Below are 22,148 nucleotides of genomic sequence, written 5' to 3' on the forward strand. Positions count from 1 at the left end.
TTAAACATCATTATCATTTTCAGAGAACAATTTCCTTTGTTGGAGTTATACGAGTGGCAGCAAAGATTGGGGTTGAAAATAAAATCCAAACAAACTGGGAAACTCATTGCGTGTATGTGTGTGTGTTTAGGCCTGATAATGGGCGCCGTCGACAGAAGCCACCACAGAACTGGTGCTTTAATTGGCGAAGCGTCTCGCTCGTTTTATGGTCACACTGAGCGTATTCTGCGCTATTGGGCTCATGATTGGTTGGGCTTAATGGCTATTTGTCATGCGAATGATGGCGTCGCCAACCGATTTGGAGTGAATGAACCTCCTTTTACGTTAGAAAAAGAGGGATCCGGGCGTTCCGAAGGGAATTAACAGTCAGTCGGTGCTGCGTATCCCATAAGCCAGGCAGCTCTCCAAGGGTAACATTGATCCTGAGCTCCCCCCCTCTTTCCCATCCACACATCAGCAAAGTCAAGCCTGTTGTGGAGATTTGGCAACAACACTTCAGCTCCCCAGATGGTTGTAAGTAAGAGAGTGTAAATAAAGTCATGCCTGCAGCTTGGTTTAGATATGCAATATGGTAATATCTGGATACTTTGTTTTGGTTTTTTTACTCCGCCATTGATTGTCTACACATTCATTACAGCTTCTATCCTGTGTTACAGGATGAATGATAAACACGTCTGACACTGACTGTGCGAAACATGACAGCGTTCGCAAGATAAGATCTATATTTTTCCGACTCTTCACCCAGTTTTCAAATGAAGGCCAGATTTTTATCCTTAAAAAAAAACAAAACAGAAAACACCACGCTGCCTTCACGGTGTGGAGAATTCCCAAAATATAGGAATATCATGGGAATACACCCAGTTGGCAACCAGTTAATTGAAGTGCCTTACTGCAAAGAGAGGCGCCACACATGAGTTACACTCAAGTATGACTCTAATTAATTGCATTATGTTGTCAATCTGTCTGCATTTATAAATTAGATGATAATTACTTGCAAACCTTGGCCAATATGTCTGAGAGTGACTGCTGTCGGTCTGAGTTGGACAACGGTTACCTAGAGCATGTTGGTCCAACTAGGCAACCTGGATAATTACCCTCCAATCAAAAGTGTGTCATGGTAACTACTGTGTGAAGACATTCAATGCAATCACATGGAAACCACTGATATTTCTTAGTCGCAAGGAGGTTGCGGACAAGTTTTAACTTGAGAGACTGATTCATGTAAGATGCATCATATGAAATGTAAACTCCCGTGGGTTTGAAGCTCAGCTCAAAGCAAAGCAGGTCTAAAAAGTGAGGATGTCTTTGCTTCTACAGTTCAAAGTCCTCTGCAATGTTTAAAAGTACAAACAATAAATTCTCTCTATATTAAACCACATATACAAAGCTGTTTATGTCATTTATTACCAGTGTCTGACTATTATTAATCTGCTAAGGTCATTTGAGGTATAAGAGGATGGGACGTGTGGAGGCATCTGCATTTCTTTATAATGTTTATCAAGCAGAAGTCCAGATTATAATCACGTGAGCCAGGCATGAGGAACGAAAGATAAACAGCACATTAACTTTAATCACAGTTAAAAGTTGTTTAACCCAACAACAGAAAACAAGAAACAAGAGAAAAAAATGGCCGTTTAGTCCTAAAGATAGCATCAGATATATTGGTGATACCAGAAAGACTCCACACATATAGAAGAGAGCTTTACAAGGCTGGGCTCGTTTTTTACTTCAACCAAACATGTCCTGAACCACAGAGTCCACTGTTACTTTTCTGTTCTAAAAGACCTGTTTTTCCTTTATTAATATAATCTGTGCCACCTGTCTGTGCAGCGTACATTTGGCAATAACACAACGCGGCAATAACCCGAGTTGAATATTACTGAATGTACCAACCATCTTGTTTTTTGTTTTTTGGTTGTTTTTTTATAACTTATGCAATGTGTGTTTATGCGATAAAAACTGGATGTTATCTAAGGTACAAGAGGAAGATCCATGTCAAGCAGCTGAGCTCCGTCCAATCGGTTTTTCGTGCTTATCAACGCAAAAGAAAAAAAATAAAACACAAGAACATTTCAGACTTACACTGAAGAGCGTAATGTAGTTGCTGATTAGGTCGTGGACCACACTAATTTCCTGTGTGGTTTGTCCTCGAGTCTGGAACAGGCAGGAGGAGAAAACGGAAGCCAGTTTTTCACTTGGCATGCGGTTCAGGTGGGAGCATTGCTGGATCCTGAATAACAGAGAGAAACATGCTTAGAAAATCCCTTAATGTACCCGCAGGTCGACACGAGTGGCTCATATCTTTTGCTGAATCGCTCTCGTGGCCTCTAAAGCCCACTCATACTACTCGCTGTGGCACGAGCACACAGAGAGCTGAATGAAACATCAGGCCTCGCTCCAAATTAAGCATCAAGTCAATTAAGTCTTCTCTAAACAACCTATATCAAAAGGAGCTAAATCTATCCACTGCAGGTTTCCAAGGGAAATCGAGTGAATGATACACAAAGACAGCAGTGTGCTTATATTTAAAAAACAACATAAGAGGTGGAAGAAGGGGTTTTTGTAGCTGCAGCACAGTATCAAAGTTGTGCAAGCTTTTTCTTTGGTTCTGTATCTTCTGTGTTGTTTGTCTCTGCATTTCCACTCCAGGTAAAACAAACAGTAAATCAGTAGTTTCAGTCCACAACGCGCAAGACGGCTGTAATTTATTACTAGAAATCTCCACAGTTCAAATCATCCTGAGGTGAAGAAGTAGAGAATTCAGCGGCGTAACCAACTGAGGGAAAAATATATGATTTTCATGAAAAGAAACAAAAAGCAGTGCACAGCCAGAAATAGCGCCGCTCGTTTTGTAGACCTCAGCTATGTGTTTGCTAATTGCCTGAGTCTTTAATAATGAGCCACACAATCTGTCTCAGTTGAAAAATGCCAGCGCTCGCTAGAAACAATATGGAATTGATTCATCGCTTTCAACCGAAGGACACTGTTACTTCACAAAAACAATCTTTTTCTTCTCAGCTTGGTTTGTTTTCCCCCCACAACAACTTTTCAGTGCATTCACTGTTCAGCAAACAGACTTAATTTGAAAGAATATTTAACAGTATTGGTCAGATGGAGGGGAAAAAAACAAACAAAAAAAAAAACGGGGGTCATTAGGAGAATAGAGGAAACAATGCAGCTAATCAGCAGGCGACAAGCAGCAACCAGAGGGCCGCTCGGGCCTCATGACCTTTGAACCGCTATGCTCGTTTTGTCTGTGATGCAGAGCGGCCTCTGGAGAGCCACACTTGTTTCATCAGCAACAAGGTCAGATAAGAACATTAGGACAACTTACAAATGCATAATATTGCAAAGTAGCTATCAAAGAATGGGTTTTTAATCCCAATTAGTGCCAACAAGTTGCTGCAAAAGTGGTCCAACTAATTAGGCTGGTTTTGAACTTTGCTGCAGTAAGTAAGAGAAAAACTTGTGCATCACGAAGATGCTGGGTCATGCAGATGTGACCCTGGTTCTCCTTTGACTTTACACTGCGTGAAGATGTTTTCGTGTCATATCCATCTGCTAACAACCAAAAGATGACTAACTGCTACATTGTGCTGCCGGCCGCAGGAGACAGAAGTTGATACCAGTGATAAAAAGTGAAACAATGGATGGCATAACTTAAGTTGTCTGGCACTCAACTTTGCCTGTGTGTGCCGTGGGCATTTTTTGTTACTGATAACTCAAGGATCCAAATGTCATGTTTGTCTAAGTTCGGGACATTCTGCTCAGACAAAAATCATCCTAACTGTTAACTAGTTATGATAAGTAAGCATGTTGCAAAACCTCTGCACTCAACATCAATCACAATAATCCAATTCAGTCATAGTGCTGAATGAAGCTTCCCACCCTCAAAACACAGAGTGCTAACTCTTCATGAGCAAATCGCAATGTGTATATAAAAATCATAAAAACCAGCTTCATTTAATCATTTTATTCCCAACAGTTACTATATCTGTGTAAGCTGAAGCTACAGCATTTGGACTGCACTTTGCAAAATATGTAAAATACATATAATCCAGAAAGCTATGAGTAATGTTTTTATGCCAAATCTCAGCACTGACTAGCTACATTAGCTTGCTAACAAATAGGTTGCTTTAGCTTTTAGCTGCTAACTAGCTGTGTGGTGCGAAAATAATGCTCTGAAACAGCTAGATGTGCTACTTTTAAAATGTGTAAAAGTTTGTTTAAACACAAAAATTTAAATAAAATTAGATTATAGCAGAAAACCTCCCTGTGAAGTCTAAGCACAGGTAGGATAAATTTGGTTAGCTAATGCAGCTAATTAGCTTATGAGCTTAGCTGTTTTCCATGTATAAAAACAGCTACAACAAACTACAGAGAAATAAAGAATCTGGCAAATGCTAGGATTTTCAACAGGTTTATCTGGTAGGCTGATATCCTTCCACTTATTTATGGTTATTAAAAAATAGTCCCTGGTCTCTCTCTCTCTCTGTGTCTCACCCACTCTGTCTGCACTGTGTAGGTGCAGCAGTTTCCACTGCTCCATCTGTAGCACATAATTAGTGTGGATAGCGAGCGTACATAAATAGAAGATGCATTTTAGAGTACAGGGTTAGTTCTTCAGTGGCTAGAAACCAGCTCTATCATCTTATTTACTGTGTTGTGTTATTTTTATTAACACAATGTTGTTTAAGTCGTCTTTGCGCCTCAGGTTTCGAGTTTTTAAAAACCCTTAAAGTTTCCCTCCCAGAATGTAAAAGTTGACCTTTGTAATAAAACAGCTTCACTAACACAAATGCTAAACATGTCATAGCTCGATGCCTGTGATCTCGTGCGTTTTTACCTGTAAAGATGCTGCAGCAGGGCTTCAAGGGTTGACCTGTTTATCTTTGGCAAGCTCTCTATGAAAGCGGAGTACTTCTTCACTCTCTGCCTTTCGTTCTTCTCATCTACCGAACCAAGCAGAGAAGAAATATAATAAAATGAATAAACACACAAAAGCTTATGTTCAAACACATGCCACAAAAGGGTTTTTACAGTATGTTTAAAATGACTCTGCAAATTCGCAGTTTAGCATGGTGGACTTGTGTATTTCTCTCTTTCCTACAACTCTGCAGACTTTATAGTGTTTGACATCCCACATGCCAGAAAGCTCACACACCCAGAGCTGACACCCAGTATGGATAGAGCTCCTTGGTCAGTAGTGCATCTTCTGCCTGAGACAAGAAGCTCTTCAGCGTGTCAGTCACATCCTGAAGTTGGTGCTCCTTCTCCCTCAGCTTCACATTACGGGCATCATGGGTGAACTCCTCCAGGAGGTGAGACACTCGACCAGGATTCCCAGGCCTCTGGTAGACTCCCTCCTGGCACAAACCTGGGCACAGTGTCAGAAGACAGCTGATTAATTAGAAATCGCCAGCTTCCTTCTGCACATGTTCTGTCCAAATGACAAATAGCTCTGCCGTGTAGCATCTCCAAGAGAAAACGACAGCATGTAGATTTTCTATATGACAGGATGCATTTATAGAAAAGTAAGCAGCCTTATGGACAGTGTGACTTGTAGGATTTAACAACGTTGCATAAGCACATTTGAATCTAAATTGCAGGTGGAATAAAATTGTCAGTGCAAGGTATATTAACCTTCTGTGCCATTTCACAGTCTCACTCAGAGTTAACTTTTATTCCAATCCCTCATTATACAGCACACTACTTACCGTGACACTGTAAAAGTCCACAGTTACCATACATTAACCAAGCCAGGACTCTGTATGATGCAGTTTCTAACTTTATATGGCGCGTTCCTCTGATTAACAGCAGAGTGCAGTTGTGCTACATTTATTTTCCACACTTCTAAAACTGTTTTTTAAAAGGGAAGAGATAGGATAATGGCAGCGCATTGCCAGACAACATTAGAAAGCATGAAACTCTCATCGCAACACAGTGCACTGGATGAATCAGCTGCTCAAGGGGAAATCATAATAATAGTAATGCAGAACTTTCTTTTTTCAAATTAAAGAAAAACAGCAAACTCTTTTAGCTGAGAGATACAATGTAGCTCACCGTACTGAGTGACAAAAGCAATGCAGCTGTCGACTATAATAGGAACACCGTTTTTAGTCAGCTGTTGGTCGCCGAGCGCATTGCCGTCTGTGCCAGCAGCCAGTTTGATAGCAGAGTGCCACACAGTGAAATCCATCTTGTTGAAGCCATGAATGTAAACTGTTCTATTTATATATATGTGAAAAAAGAGAGACAGAAACACAGTAATTACCGGTGAAGAATGCCATCCTGTGATTTGCCCGTACAACACGGCGCTTCCTATTCGATGACCTTAAGTTCATATATTTAGAAACGCGCTGCTAAGTCATTAAATTAACAACCGACATGATTAAAGGAATCCAAAGAGCTTCTACAGAACACACGTCTATAAACAACCGCTGGTTTCCCAGTAGGTTTGATCAAAAAAAAAAGAAAGAAAGAAAAAAAACATACAAACAAACAGCAATTAAAGACAAAGTTTTATTGCACGACGCTAAAAGCGAGACTAAACTGGTTGGCTTGTGTGAGGGCTGCGATGCTACGTGCCATCTCACACCTTCACTCTAACTGAGGCGAGGTTTTAATTACCTTGGATGGTTACAGTAGGTAAGGTGCATTTGGACTAACAAGACAAAAGGCTGAGTTGAAGCTAACAGGACCGCATAAAACATATTGTTGCTGTATTGCTAATACAGTTCCAATTAGCACAGGCTTTTTTCCTCTCCCTCTCCCCCCTTAGAGACATACCTTCCACACTCCACCATCAGCAGGACTTGGATCTTGTCCTCACCCTCAGTATGTGTGGAGACAGCTGGAGTGGGGTTAAAAAAAAAGGCAACAAGGTTTAGAAAATGCAGGCATACATTCAAATGAGCAACATCTTTAGAATTATTTGATCTCACTCCAAAGCCTGAGAAAACTTTCGCCATGGAACTTGAGAGGTGATGCATTCATTCATCGGCTCTTAAGTATACATTTGCTGTTTAAATCAGTTAAATAACACCCTGCTAAAATATATCTAGACATATCTGACTGGGCTTTTCAAAGGTGTAGGTATACATTGGGAAAATGAGATAAGTGAGAAAACAGTGCAGTGATGGAAAATGCCAAATGCATTGGAGTTAATAGCGTTTCCTTGTTGTAATGGGAAACATGATTTCAGGCTGTGTGCGAGCGTCTGACGGCCGAGTTAAAAGAGCAAGGCAAGTGGGGCGTAAACACTGGTTTCATTTGTCATCAAGGTTTACATAAATTTGGTTGAAATGCAACTAAACAAGATTGCACTGTGCGCAGTATTTAAGACATCAAATAAAAGACAGAAAGGAAAGGAAAACAGATACAAGGTTACTGGCATTCCTCTTTTGCAGAATCAATCTTTTGAAATCGGAATAAGAGTGTAAGATCCACAGAAACTGGGCACAGGGACTCGAGCGCTCTGCCATAATCTCTTCTGGGGCTTCAAACAGCTGCTTGGATCATGGCAACAATCACACGCAGCAGAGAAAGTACAAAAAAAGATATGAGGCTCTGCACAAATCTCCTAGCAACAACATCTGGCACTTTCATCACACTCGAGCACTGGTTGTGCTCACATATATAGACAGAAAGAATCAAAATCGAAAAAAGAAGCAGGACTTCACCTTAATGAACTGTTGAATTTTGGAGATTGGTCTGTACCTCAGTAGAAACACTTGCTAGACAATTACATGCTTTGTTACAGAAGATTAAAAATCGGGGGGAAATGAGTGTTTTCGCTTCGTTTCTCCTCACAGAGACAAATCCTGTGTAGAAATCTAGTAAGTAACAGTAAAAATAGCAGCGCTTGCCCCAAACAGCCAATCAGATGGTCGAAATTTTGTGTGTAGTTGAAATTCAGTTTCTATAGTGTGGTGGCGGGCGTATCTACTCATTACTAAAGTACAGATAGATATAAGAGTGTATTTGGTTTCTTCTTGGCTGACTGTATCCATAATATGGACAGGATAGCTTTCTAAAAAAGCTATCCTGTACGTGTGCTATAGGTTGTAACAGCAGGGATGTGGCACTCAAAGTGTCCTGCATAGAAATATATAGGAGAATCCATAGTTTACCAACTCATTTAAATATTATTTACTTAAAACCACAGTTACTAAGGCCTAGACACCAGCTGGTGACCACCTAGAAAAATCTAATCACTAAACATATGCATTGCCCAACCAATTGGTGGGTGGTTAGTGGGTGTCGCCATGGAAAATGCTAGCTTATCTGTAAAATAAAGTTTAATGCAAACTGGAAACGGATGTTCAACACAAGTAAAACATATTGCTGCTACCAAAACATTTGAAAAAGTGCAATTTCTCTATGGAAAATGAAGTGGTTCTTATATAGCGCTTTTCTACTCTGAGCACTCAAAGCGCTTTACACACCTTGCCTATGAAGGTAAATGTTCTCCATTTCCTGTTTGCATTGTATTTTTCACTACCAGTTGGCAAGTAATTTGCAAGTGTTTGCAGACTAGCTGAGATCTTCCATGCAAACTATTGGTGACCGCGGCAACCTACTGAGGACCAAAAAAATCACAAGGTTTTCAGTACAGCGCTGTGCACTTCTGTGTGACCAGTTTCATGCTAGCGACTGCAAGCAATTAGTCGCTAACTGGTCAGGAAATATACATGTTTACCAAGCAACCAGTCTCTAGTAGGGCTTGGTATCGTCACTAATTTCTAGAATCGATTTGATTCCGATTCACAAGGTCCTGAATCGATTCGATCCACGATTTGATTCAATTCGATTCGATTCGCCTCAGACAGTCAGAAATATTATAATTCAGATCAGTACACATTTACATATTTTTGTATCTATAAAAAGGAAGCTGACACTTTCCAGACTTTATCAAAGGTGTGAGCATCACAGCAGATGCCTTTGTGTCAAAATAGCTGAAGATAAAACACAGAAAAACATGAAGGTGATTTTCCTGGCCTGGGATTTTATAAAAATATTCTGCAGTACATCAAAAATGAAAGAAAACCATTAATCAACATATGAACATTACCTCTGAAGTTACAGCGGTTTTATTAGAGACACGGCTAAGTGTTTTGCATTTTGTATAATTTTAAAAATTTTAAATTTGTTCAGTATTGAACGGCAGAAATTAGGTTTTCTTTTCGGAAGAAAGTAAAAGGAAAAAAAAAAAACATTGGCAGACAGCGCTGTAAATAACGGTAGACTTGTGCGTAACAAGCAAGCGAATAATGCAGAAAACAGATTTCGGGGATAGACGGGAAACTGTTCTTGAAGTACACTGAGAAAGAGAAAGAGAGAGAGAGAGAGAGAGAGAGAGAGAGAGCTGTGCATGAAGTCTGATTTTATCGTGGTAGAAGCAAAACAGCGAAAGTAAGAGGGAGTCCATGACGATGTTTATGTGAAGCGTAGTTTGGATCTTCTTTTGCTGCTGGTTCGGTCAATATTGTTTGGAGAGAGATAAAACTAACAGCTTTAGAATCACCGCAAAAAGGGCGTGAACACAAAGCGCGGACCCGCCGAAACATCAGAATCAGCGAGCTGTCGGCTTTCAGCCCCGACCGTGTCCGTGCAGTCGGGTGAGAAAGGCGACATCTCACATCGCGCTTTGTGTTTACGTCTTTGTGCAGAAGCCGTGTACCTGCTCTCATTTACTGTTTTAAATGTTTGGTGGTTGTCAAAATTTTGTGACGTTTCACCTGAGATTCTGGAATTTTGGGCAAAATACATTTATATAAAAAAATCGATTCAGGATTTTAATGAATCAATATCACGTTATCCAAGCCAGAATTGATTTTAATCGATAAATCGATTATTAAAACCCACCCCTAGTCTCTAGGCCTGTGTTAAAAGGGCAGCAACCTCCAGCAATGACTCATTTTTCCCTAACTACCGGTTGTTGCCAGATGGTCCCCAACAAGACTCTAGTTCTCTGTGATTGAGGACTGAGGTACATGATTTGAGCCTGACCAATTTTTTAGCAGGCTGCTGTTATTGCTATTACTTTCTATTGGCCAATTTGAAAGTGAAAGTTTTAAAAGTAAAGAGCTTCTGTTATGTGTTGATGTTGCATAGTTTGCCCACCGGAGGGCACTGTGTAACACATGTTTTTGGAACACCACAAACACGGTAAGCAGCAAAATCAGGCAAAGCATACACAAGTAAACACAAGTATATAAATAACACATAAGTTTTATGAAAATCCATAGAAACTTTGGAGTATTGGATTTTTATAAAATCAAAAGTCAGTCATTGTATTTATTTAGGACTCTGGTAGAATAAGCTAAGGGTGATGGACTGGATGGCACACAATGTAAGTTAATGCTGTGTACGCAGAGGAGGAACATCATTTGGAAGATAAACACGTTTTTTGTGGGAAGGTTTTTGCATCCTGGTGACCTCTGAAATAAAAGTAATGGCTCTCGGCTCATTGATTTAGGCAGGAGCTCGGTCCTAAAATAACTGTTCGATGGCAATAAGTTGGCTGCTGACTGGAAAGACGTGCTTCTACAAGGACTCTGCTGCTGGTTACTTTAACTCAACTTCAGAGTGTCCTTCACACTTTGTTTCTCCAGGATTAAACAAACAAGATATAATCTATAAATTGGAAAGCTATACAAGTCGAGTTATATTGATTTTCTACCTTTTTCTACCCTTTGCTTTCAGTCGTGCTAAAACTAACCCCACTATTAATCTGGTTCAGTCAGACTCTCGGTACCCTGAGGGGAAAAAACTAAGAATTCCTATGTGTGTAGTTTATTCTTTGTGTGAAATATCCATAACTGTCATTACTTTAGAGTGACAAGAAAAAAACTTTTCAATTTCCTCTATTGAATATTTAACAGACTGATCAATAATCTGTACAGACACAATTCAATTTGTTGGCACAAGCGAGATAGACGACTGGTAAAAGCATTACACATCACAGTGTTATTTTGGCTAGCAAATCCTTTGTACTCGTATAGGCCTTTGTATGTTGAGCTAAACAGCAAAAACTATTAATCCCCAAAAGTCTCTCTTAACAAGTAATTTGCTTTTTATTTTCTTTGGCAGATTTTCAAGGGCGCAGTGTTTCATTCTGATCCAAGCAACAAAAGGGGAAAGTAAAGAACTTCAGAGATTGATATTGACTTGAGAGAGGTTTATTAACAGTGTTATCAGGTAAATGCAAAACACTTGTCATAGCCGTTTGAACAAACACACAGCAATCCTCTTTTATCCATCTTACAGCTCAGTTGGAAATTTTTTATTACTTAATATGTTTGTGTGATAAGGAACTAATTCTGCGGCCTTGTTCTCTCTTTAATTTGCACTGAGCTTCCTGGAGGAAATTTTCATTAAGTTTTTGTTCACAAAATGTGAGCAATTTTAAATCCACATTTCCATTAGCGCATTTTGATTCCCCTTTTTATTTTTACAAGTATTATGTGATAAGCTCACAATATGACCGTCCCACCTCTGCAGGGCTTCGGGTCTGATTACACACGGTGGTGTCTTAGGAACTGAGCTGCCAGTAAATACAACTGGAAAGAAAGAAAGTGATTGTTTTTATTTTTTTCCCTGTACTTGCAACTCCTGCTGGTTGTCTATGGCATGGAAAGATACTGTAAATAAAAGTCTGTTTGTCAGACTATTTATATGTTTTAGAAAAATGACTCATCTCAGTCATACAATAAAAGATGAGCATAGGTATCGTGAATCAGACTGTAGGATAGATAACACTGCATGCTTATTGGCTAATGACTTGCAATTGACAAGTTCGTAGCCACTGATCCCGATTTATCTTCTTTCTGACTCAAATACTGACCAACACTTAAAAATTAACTTTATGTTTTATTCAATATGAACTGTAAACGACTCAAATCATCAGGATCGTGTTTACTGAGCTCACTAAGCGAGAGAGTAGAGGGCCCTTTTTCCATATACTTCTATGCAGCCAAAAGGCTTTGCAACTAGAGTTGTCGCCCCCTGCTGACCATTAAAAATAATGCAGGTTTAAGGGACTTCCACAAGCTATATTCATCTTTTTTACTGTCTGTGTCTCAATCACTGTTATAGCATACAGACATTCATTTTGAAAAATATGGAACTATTTACAGTAAAGACAATAAAGCGGGGTATTATTTGGGGTGTGGTTACTTTGTGATCGGCAGGTACCTACTGTGTGACTGTGCAATATGTTTGATTTCTGTGTTTGGTTTACCTATCGCACGTGATGGCCAGTTTCAAATGTCTTCGGTCGATTTAGATGTCACTTTTACCGGCTACTAAAAAAAAAGCTTCGCAATTTTATGACGCTTGTCACACCGGCAAAAAAGAAGGTTTGCGATATCCCTGCAAGTAGGAAAATCAGTGGTCAACGAGCGATTGCACTCATTTGTGGTAGTTGGCAGTTGCACAGGTTACTTGGTGGGAGGCAACCTGTCTCCAACCAATCACAGCCTGACTCAAACTGACTGCAATCACTTTCAGACAGATTAGCAAAGGTTTGCTAATATTTGAAGTCTAATTTATAAGCACAAATAGATTTGCCAAGATATTGACAGCAACTTAGTCAGACTACACCGAGAAGTGCAACTCGTCTGCAACTGGTCTCTTTGAAATAGCAGACCTGACTAACTTGTCTGCCAAGTGGTCGTAATCTGGTTATATTCCTATAAAAACAAGACTGTGTCATGATGTATTGGCACCATTTGTATCTTGTTATCTATAAGCACCCTATAAGCAATCTTGTGTATATGTTATTAGCACCACCTGTCACACAAATTGAGCTCTAAAGTGCTACAAGAGGTTAAAGAAATTCCAGGGAGGACCTTCATCAATGTATCTGGAAAAGTGGACTTACATGGTATTCCCCATTTTCCATAACAGCACCTTCAAACTTACTGATACTGTTCAGAAAAATCAAATGACATAACATATTAATGTAACGTTGTGGCATGTCATTAAGAGAAAAATTCTAATCTAATCCGAATTGGCTATTTCTAACGTTAGCATCCATTTAAAGATGAATTATCAGCGACTTTGAAACTTGTGTTAGCTGTGACCGGCGATTGTTACATATCTTAAAAATGTGTTTTTTAAAAATCTAATTTTGCCTTAAACAAACCTCATTGTGGACACATTTTAAATGTGACTGCCAAATGTGCTGGACAGCAGTCTTGTGCTGATGCCTATCTCAAATTTTAGATGATTGAGCAGAGCAGTGGGATTAACTTCCTTTTTTTTCTATTTAGGCCAGTGCCGAAAGAGAAATCCACTGAGAAAAATCGCACTGAATGAGTTTAAACTTAATGTGCTTATCTTGTTTGAAAACCTTTCATTTCACAAAGTTCTGGGTGGGAAGGCTGATTTGTGCAACGTGACAGGTTAATGATTATCGAGCTCTATCTGTCATTTTCTCCTCATTTTACTTTGCTTCTTGTTATTTGTGCCGCAGATATCTTGACACAAGACATCACAAAAAGATCAATCTCCTCTCAAGTACACAGCTGAGCCCCCGGGAAGCCGTTTTAAGACGTATTGCACTCTCATTCTTTTGGGGATATGATTCTTTTTTGTTGCTGTTAACAAGTTACAAGTGCTTCATAGCCAAGAGAAATGAATACCGAATAACTGGCAAGGATCAATAAATCATTATGTTTAGTCATTGGGCTGAATAGAGAATAAATGACAGTCGAGGCAATTAAGAATAAAACGAATAAAAGACAAAAGTTAAGGCTTGTGCTTTATCGTCAGCGGGAAATCTTTTTTAAATGCATTTTAGAGGTGATTGGAATGATTATAACTCTGGCAGCCAGATGCAAAAAAAAGAAAGAAAAAATCCTCAGACATCATAGTTGCAAATAAAACTGATGCAGTCTGAAGTGAACCGTGTTGGAAACATGTTTTGTTTTTGTTTTTTTTAATTGAAAAGTGTATTTATTTAATCCCCGAGTGTTACACAGGGGCACCTTTCATGCGGTGGTGTCACTGTAGAGAAAATAACAGTTAATCCCATGTCACAGACTGTGAATCCTAAAGGGATCCTTTCAGTGCTCCAGAACCTACCATCCCCTGACAAAACACAGTCCCTTCTGGCGCTAACGGCTCCCCGGCTGTGACAAATATGGTTTGAGAAAGCCGGGAATAAAAATGAACACCACTGCAGTTCTTTATCCCGCCCCAGGTGAGAAGATGGGGCGGCGCTTTGCGCGATTTGATCCATGTCGAGCTGTAAGTGGATTAAAAAGATCCATTGATTCTCCCCTCCTTCTGTTCGCACATCACACTGGCGCAATTCATTGAAATGTTCCAAAATCTTTATTATCTGCCAAACTATGCGTGAACTTTTGAACCTTCCACGCTGACTGGCAGCCACTCCGCACCGACTGTCCTTTAAATAACTTGCAGTTTTGCCAGAAATGAGAACATATTGGCAAAATTCGTGTAAGTGGGCTGTGGGAACAGTGCTACCGTGACACCCTCATACTGTGAACATTATGTGGTTTTTTGAAAGCAATGAATTCTTCTTCTTCTAAAAAAAAAAAAAAAGATCATGTTTTCAGAAAAGATTTTGTTAGCAGCTCTGGGGAAGCCGAATCTCATCTGAATGACGATCACCTGTCAATGCATTACGTAATATTGACATTTACTGACCTCACTCTACCGGAGGAGCTTCTTATTCTCTCCTCTGCTCCTCCTCTCCGAGCTTGTCTTTTCTTTTTCTTCTTTTTCATATTATGGAAAACTAAGTTAGTCAGATAGAGGAGTGAGATTCAGTTGAAATGTGTAATGGTGTGAGAAGCTGAAATGTCTTTGCATCCTCCGACATCATTAAGTAGGTATAAATGCAAGCAGTAAGAGGGTGTTATGGATTGGTAGTTTTTTTGGAAATTACAGAGAGTATATGAAAATAGAGCGAATGCTACAAAGCCACAAATCTCAGCACATTCATCATGAAGTTACAGCAATTGACCGCTGACACTATCAAGCATAAACAGATATGGTTGCTTTGGGCTCTGAGATTAAAAAAGAAAAAAATCTGATTTATTGCCTATTAGAGGCCCACCAGAAGCTTTTTAAGGGATTGTTTGCTCATGTAGACTGTGGCAATTCAGGGAAAGCTGAGGTATACAGTTTGTGTTAACTAAGAGAGCAATATAACTTTTACTATTTAGGTTCAAATAAATTTTATGTGTACATAAGTCAGTAATGGGTTTTCTTTTAAAGGCAGTCAGGATTAAAGTTTGGGGGTTTTATAGTAATTCAAATAAGTCCCACGACCCCCCTCAATTTTTCCTCTGCATGAGTTCCAGATTGCTGAGGTCCAGGGAAGATTTTGTCAGTACCAACTGGGAGCACCTGAACCCTATGTTCCCAAACTGTAAAGATGTTGTTGTCACGTCTTTCTGTCTTTCACTCACCTGCCTGTCTGCTAGCATGCTAGTAGTCATACATGTCCATACCACTGATCCCACCAGTTTTCACATCTAATTAAATTTGCATTTAATGTAGCCAAGTTTTTTTTTAAAGTTACTTTGTTGAAATGCAAATAGTGTGCCAAGCCTTTTTGTTGCAGCCTTACGAGTTAGGCAGTGACAAACTGGGGGCTCGTCCGGGATTCAGACACGGGACCTATCATGTTTAAACTGAGAATCATGTCTCTGTATTAATCCTTTAAGCTAAACTTGCAGTCATGTAAAAAAGAAAATTTTTCAAATGAATCTCTGCAGTCCTGTGAAAGACGTACACCCTATGATTCAATAGTTTGATGAGCCAGCTTTAACAGCAATAACTTAAAGTAATGGTTTTCTGTATGACTTCTTATCATTATTTCACATCAGTGTGGAGGAATTTTGTCTCGCTCTTCTTCATGCTGCTTCAATTCAATGAGGTCTGCAGACATTTCTTATATACAGCTCTGCTAATGTATTCAGTATTTTAATCAGGCTGAGGTGTGGACATAAACTGGGCTATTGCAACACTTTGATTTTTTCCTTTTTCAGCCATTCTTCTGCAGATCTGCTGTTGTTCTCGGGATCATTGCCCTGTTGCATGACCCAGTTTCAGTCAAGCTTAAGGTGTCAGACAGACAGCCTCACATCTGACTCTCGAATACTTTGGTAAACAGAGGAGTTCATGGTCAACTCAAGGACTACAAGGTGCCCACGTCCTGTCTTTTCCTCTTAATTACTATGGAAGCAGTAAGGGCGTATGTCATTTTGCACAGAACCGCACAGCAGTCCTGTGCATGTGACTTTTCCCCCCACATGATTATACTTGTATAATGCATTTTGTCTAATGAGTTTTTCATATGATTGCTTTACATGGTGTCGTTACTGTTAGGTGGCTGAGTTGGTGAATTTAAATATATAAAAGTATACTATGTGTGCAAAAATCTGAATCTTGAAAGTATAATCACTCGTACTTCTGTGCAGTAAATGTGTCTCAATTCAAAACTGGAGAAAAGACAGTAACCTTGCTATTGATGTAATGTATTTTTTAATATACTTGGATAAGATGATTCATGGTTACTTGTCAAAACGGAGAAGTAAAGCCAAGACTTTCAGGAGCCAAACTATGTTATCATGGACAAAAAGTTATTAGAGCAAAGTTTCTTCAACAAGACAGGGAGGGTCTGTCTATTAAATTCAAGTTTGCTGGACTTTCAGACCTGATTATGCACCACTGAACCTACGTTGAGTTACAATATCTAACTTCTTATCTGGCTAATGATACAGACGGCAACTTCACTGAGCTCCCAGCATGAGCACACAGTGAGAGGCAGGGGGGAAAAAAATGCTTACTGAGTTCTTGCAGTTGCTTGAGTTGAAGTACTTCCTCCTCTCCCTCCTCCTCTCCTGAGCTGAAGTGCAGGGAAGAGCCTTCCAGCATAAACCAGCCCATCCTCCAGTAGTACAGGTCGTGACCTTCTTTGTAGTGGAGTCTGCCAATCAGTTCACTCTCTTTCCGCACTAGTCCCTCAACTTTAGGTGGGATGAAGCACTGCGGATCCGATAAGTAAACAAAAAGGAGTCTTATTTATTAGGAATGTCTGTAATTAAAAACACAGGCAGCGGCCAGTGCTACCCCTCAGCCTCCTAGTACTTGCATTGTTATTGCAAAACATTACATTGACAAGATTTTCTGAAAACTTGACCACTGACCTCTAACCTTTGGGTCAAGGTCACTGAGATTCAATATTTTCTGAGATTTTTAGTGGATACACCTGTGTTATCAGTTTCAAAATCCTAGGTGACGTCCCTCTCAAGAAAGATGCATCCATGATATAAATGTGAAACTTCTAAGTTGCTTTGCTCTCGACTGCCCGGCAGGGTGACGACAACAGCCTATTTTATGTTTGTTTTTTTTAAAAAAATGTGAAACTAATAGCACAGCTGAAGCCTCATTTTCCTTAAACAGACACCCGTAGACACATTCACTGCTATTCTTTAGACACTGTTCTGTAATTTAAGCGGAAACACTCAACTGTGCCTAGGTCTAAAAACGTATTGATTAAAGATGCTGTGTGTTGCAGTGTCCATGATTGGGTTTCCTGGGAGTTGAGGATAAAACAGGGACAGGTTTGTGTAGTGTTGAATGATTCTGTCAGTATGTGAGGGAAGGGAAAGAGAGACTACATCTCTTAATGAAATAAGCAAAGGTAGGTTGAGGCTCACTGAAGACACAAAGAAAATAATTGTTTACGAGTGTCATTGTGCACTGTATCTGCAAACTGTGTCACCTTTGTTAGCGCCTGGATCCAGTCATGCTGTGTTTCCTGTGTTTCCGCTCCGAAAATCAGCAGTCGCTCCGTCTGCAGGTACAGCTCCACGGTAAACACAGCCCTGCCAGAGATGCACAGCTCACTATCAGATACGAGGAAATGAAAACGGCCTAACAGACGCACACAGAAAAACAGAAAACGGCTAACAAAGCATCCAAATCTAGCTTCATTTTTCACACGACCGATACGTACGTTAAATCCAGGCAGATCTGCTGGGCAGCTTTCCTGAAGCAGCTGAGAGTCGAGTGCCTTTCTAAAGGCCACTTCTGTTTTACATTCTTCTACCAGATTTGTTTAAGAGTGGCGAGTTTGTTTATTCACCACTCCTATGGTGCTCTGCCACACAAGTTCGTTAGTATTTAGCCTCTATAATGTTCTATATGTGGGATCTTTGCTGTGCTCTCAGTGCCTCAGACTTGTTGCAGAGACACACTGCCAACGTACAGATACCGGTCATTTCTTTATATTTTGTTAACTTTTCTATGCATGAATGATTCAAAGGTCAGTTTTAAGTGGCTTAAAATACAAATTAAAAAAATCATTCCTCTATAAGTGGTTAGGTACAAGGACTGGAGCAAAAATGGGGTAAAAGAAAAAAGGAGAAAGTTTTCATCAATTTCAATGCATTCATTTAACATTGCCTTGTGGTGCTGTAATTCATTAAACCACATATAAAATTTCATGTTCCTGTCTAACAAAGGGGTCAAACAGAAACTGGTACAAATAAATACATTCCTTCAAAGAACCATTACTAATTGCAAACTGCAAATACCATTAAAGTTGTTTTACTGCAAACTGGAAATGATTATCAAAAATGTTCACTACAGCACAGTTCAAACAGACTTTGGCTCATGTATCATGTATCATGGCATCTGTATTTAGTGTTTTTCCCACCATTCTATACTTTTAATGCGAAACACACTTTATGAGGCGTTATCCCACCTTACGTGTTGACGCAAATGCCATCGGCAATCTGTAAATAAAGCAACAACAAAGAAGCTTCCCCCCGTATATCACAATCACAAGACTTAATTGGATTTCACCCACCAAGCTCCACTGTCTATATTAAGAGGACAGCTTTTATAAAATTAGGAGCAGTCGGTTGTTTTAACAACATTTAATAACAATAAGATTCTTGTTGTGATCACTGTACAGGTCTTTGCTTAAATGTGTTGCAGATCAGATCATCGGTGGATATTCACCTGCCTGAAAACATATTTGAGCATAAAAATTGAAGGTGTGCGTGCACCAAACACGTGAAATGAAAAAAAGGAAAAAGAGAAAAAGAATAGGCAGTATGCACATACTTTCACACTCATCCATCCCCACACTCGCAGGTGTCGGCAACCCAAAGGCAACTATTAATCTTTGTTGTTTCTGCCTCCATCTCCCTCAGTGAAGGTGCACGGGTCAGAGTATCACTCGCTTAATGGTCGGTACATACTGGCGAGCAGTAGTTCCCTTTCTATTGGTGCGCTACAACGAGGGCAGCTCTAAATGCTACAGCGACGGCTGTTTAAGGTTGCGTGTCGCTGGGGTCACGGCAGCGCCAAGCTGCTCGCTTCTAAAGCGTGTCAGGGGAACAGGAGAGACATGGGTGTTTGTGCGCTCTTTGCATGACCTGGCCCTCCCCCTTTCCCTGCAATCCCCCCCTGCTGCCTCCGCGCTGGGAGGCTTGCAGGTGCTTGTTAGAAAGGGGGTCCCAGAGGAAGTGCGAGGGAGAGAGCGGCGGGGGCGGGGTTACCTTGATGAGCTGGGGAAAATTCCTTTGTAAAGAAAGGACAAGAGAGAGATGAGAGATGAACGCTGCATCATGAGAGTCCCAGAGGGAGGGAGCGGCTGAGGGGGAAGAGGAGAGAAAGAAACAGGAAGCAAACTAGAAGGAAGGAGAGACAGAAAGGTGTTGAAATAATGATGTGCGCAAGAACATGAGCTATAAGAAGCAAACATGGGTCACTGTTTTGTGTTGTACATGGCATCAGTTTGAAACGGTTTGTCCCCTATGGACCACCTCACGGATAAACTTTATCTGCACAACAGCAAACTACATGTAGTTATCAAACTTTATGCCTTTAAAAAAAGTTGATGTGGACACCAGTTTGGTGGGAGAAGTCAGCTTAAGGCAGTAAGATGGTTTCTGCAAAAACCTGCCTTTATTAAACGGTGATCAAATTCGGTCCTACCTGCCCTGGTACAGGGTGCAGCATTTGTTGGAGCAGAGATCTCTGTAGGGATATTTCTGTCCTTGCTGTTGTTTAAATTTACATTTAGTTTGAAAGTTTAGCTGTTGTGTAACTTTCAGGCAGGGGAAAAGAGTCACTAGGTTGGTTATGCACTGTAACAAAGGACAAAAAAATGATACAGATAACATCACGCTGCAGCAGGCGAGCGGCACACAAGGTAACAAGCACACGACAACAATAGAAACACTAATTTTAGTAAAGATTTTACTTTGAAGTCACTCATTTTCCTCTGTCCTGTAGCGGGATTTATTCATAGACTGCGAGATGACGTGACTTTGAGATTTCTTAAAAGGGGGCCTGTTATGGTAACTTCCAACTCTATATTCCTTTTCTTAGTATCTGTGAGAGCAGCTTTGCATGATTCACAGTTCAAAATAATCCTCGTCTGTCCCATACTGGGCCCTGCTACAGCTTAGTTAGTTCATCCAGCGTCATCTACTTTTAGGCCATTGTTTGGCTCTCGCAAACAGAGGTTTGAACAGCAACTGTGTGGCCTTTTTGTCCTCACAGCCTGTGCTGTGTACCTGAAATACAGATATTAGAGATATCTGCACACTCTGGCTGTTTCGTTATAGCAGTCTGGACCTGCCTCACAGGGATTCCTTGCACATACACCACGCTTAATATTGTAACCGTCTATTATTCTAGCAATATATACACATATATACCAGAAAAAAGTAGTTAGCCCTATGCCCTCACAGCAAGAAGGTCCCGGGTTCAAATCCATTGCTCTGGCGTTTGCATGTTCTCCTTGTGTTTGCGCTCCTTTCTCTCAAAGTAGAAACACTTGCACATGGGGTTAGGCTAATTGGTGATTCTAAATTGCCCGAATGGTTGTCTGTCTCTCTAACCTATCCCTGCGACAGGCTGGTGACCCGTCCAGACTGCACCCACCTCCCCCCCCTATGACAGCTGTGATAGGTTCTAGACCCCCATGTGACCCTGAATTGGATTAGCAGAAGAAAATAAATGGACAGAAATAAGAAAATGAACACATAATGACATTTAGTCTCTTGCTTTGTGATGGTTAAAGTGCAAATCGAGCAGCAGTTTTAACCATTTCTTAACTTACCTGGTCGTTGTGTCCTTGGGCAAGACACTTTACCCTACCGCCTACTGGTGATGGCCAGAGGGGCCGATGGTGCGATATGGCAGCCTCGCCTCTGTCAGTCTGCCCCAGGGCAGCTGTGGCTACAACCGTAGCTTGCCTCCACCAGTGTGTGAATGTGAGAGTGAATGAATAATGGCATTGTAAAGCGCTTTGGGTGCCTTGAAAAGCGCTATATAAATCCAATCCATTATTATTATTACACAGTCAACCAAAGAGGTGATTCAGTTAGTTTACACCTCAGAAGAGTCTGAAGTCTTTTTATGTGAGCCTGACCATCTAGTCTTAGTGACACATATCAGACAGCCTAGTCAGATTTATCTGAATATAGATATGGAGATGTTCAAAATGTTGTCCTAGATGTACAGCTGTCTGTCTGGTCCCACCACGTTTCCACAAGAGAAATTAAGGCACCTATGATACAAATTATGCAATTGTTAGCAGCCCAAGAAACTTTATTGCACACCACGCTGTGCAGGACGGATCTGGTAAACTTGGGTATGACATCAAGTTTGATGTACATGGACATTAGAATGATAATTCCCAGCTATGTCCTCCTCCGTGGGGACAAAACAGTTTTATAACACGCTTCTGCCGCCATAAATCAGCTATATTTCTTCTTTGTCTTTGTTATTTTGCATGTTTTACCTCAATCTACTCTGTCTGGCTTTTGTTTTGTTCGCACAATGATGCCACTGCTGCGAAGATCACAGCATCACCCTAAAGTTTGACCGTCAGTTTCCTCCTAGGTCGACCAGATGAAACCAGATGGAACCGCTCTCCCTGTGCAGCTTTGGAGGCATATCCAAAGATATGATTCTTCCACACTTCTCATCTTTTTATCCGGGACTCTTTAAGTAAGAATTTCAGTTCTACTACTTTGCACAGATGAAAATCAAATAAGGAACCCTCAATTTTCACGCTCATGCTGCCACCTTATCACAGCAATCAAAAGAGCTCTCCGTCCTTTATTGCACATGTGAAAACT

At 40.4% G+C, this 22,148-nt stretch overlaps 1 protein-coding gene across 4 annotated transcripts in view; it reads right to left on the minus strand.

Moving 5' to 3' along the window:
- Positions 1-22,148, minus strand: part of arap2 (ArfGAP with RhoGAP domain, ankyrin repeat and PH domain 2) — a 171,445-nt gene that overhangs the window by 27,319 nt on the left and 121,978 nt on the right. For all 4 annotated transcript variants that reach the window (XM_084924105.1, XM_084924106.1, XM_084924103.1 and 1 more), the window contains exons 17-23: positions 17,768-17,870; positions 16,830-17,028; positions 6,790-6,853; positions 6,064-6,227; positions 5,165-5,377; positions 4,847-4,952; positions 2,083-2,230 (exon numbers count right to left, since the gene is read on the minus strand). In XM_084924105.1, coding sequence (XP_084780231.1) covers positions 2,083-2,230; positions 4,847-4,952; positions 5,165-5,377; positions 6,064-6,227; positions 6,790-6,853; positions 16,830-17,028; positions 17,768-17,870 — 997 coding nt within the window. The remainder of the gene's footprint in view (positions 1-2,082; positions 2,231-4,846; positions 4,953-5,164; positions 5,378-6,063; positions 6,228-6,789; positions 6,854-16,829; positions 17,029-17,767; positions 17,871-22,148) is intronic.

Source organism: Perissodus microlepis, chromosome 3 (genome assembly GCF_051167445.1).
Source record: "Perissodus microlepis isolate ML-2025 ecotype Zambia chromosome 3, ASM5116744v1, whole genome shotgun sequence".
Classification (NCBI taxonomy): Eukaryota; Metazoa; Chordata; class Actinopteri; order Cichliformes; family Cichlidae; genus Perissodus; species Perissodus microlepis.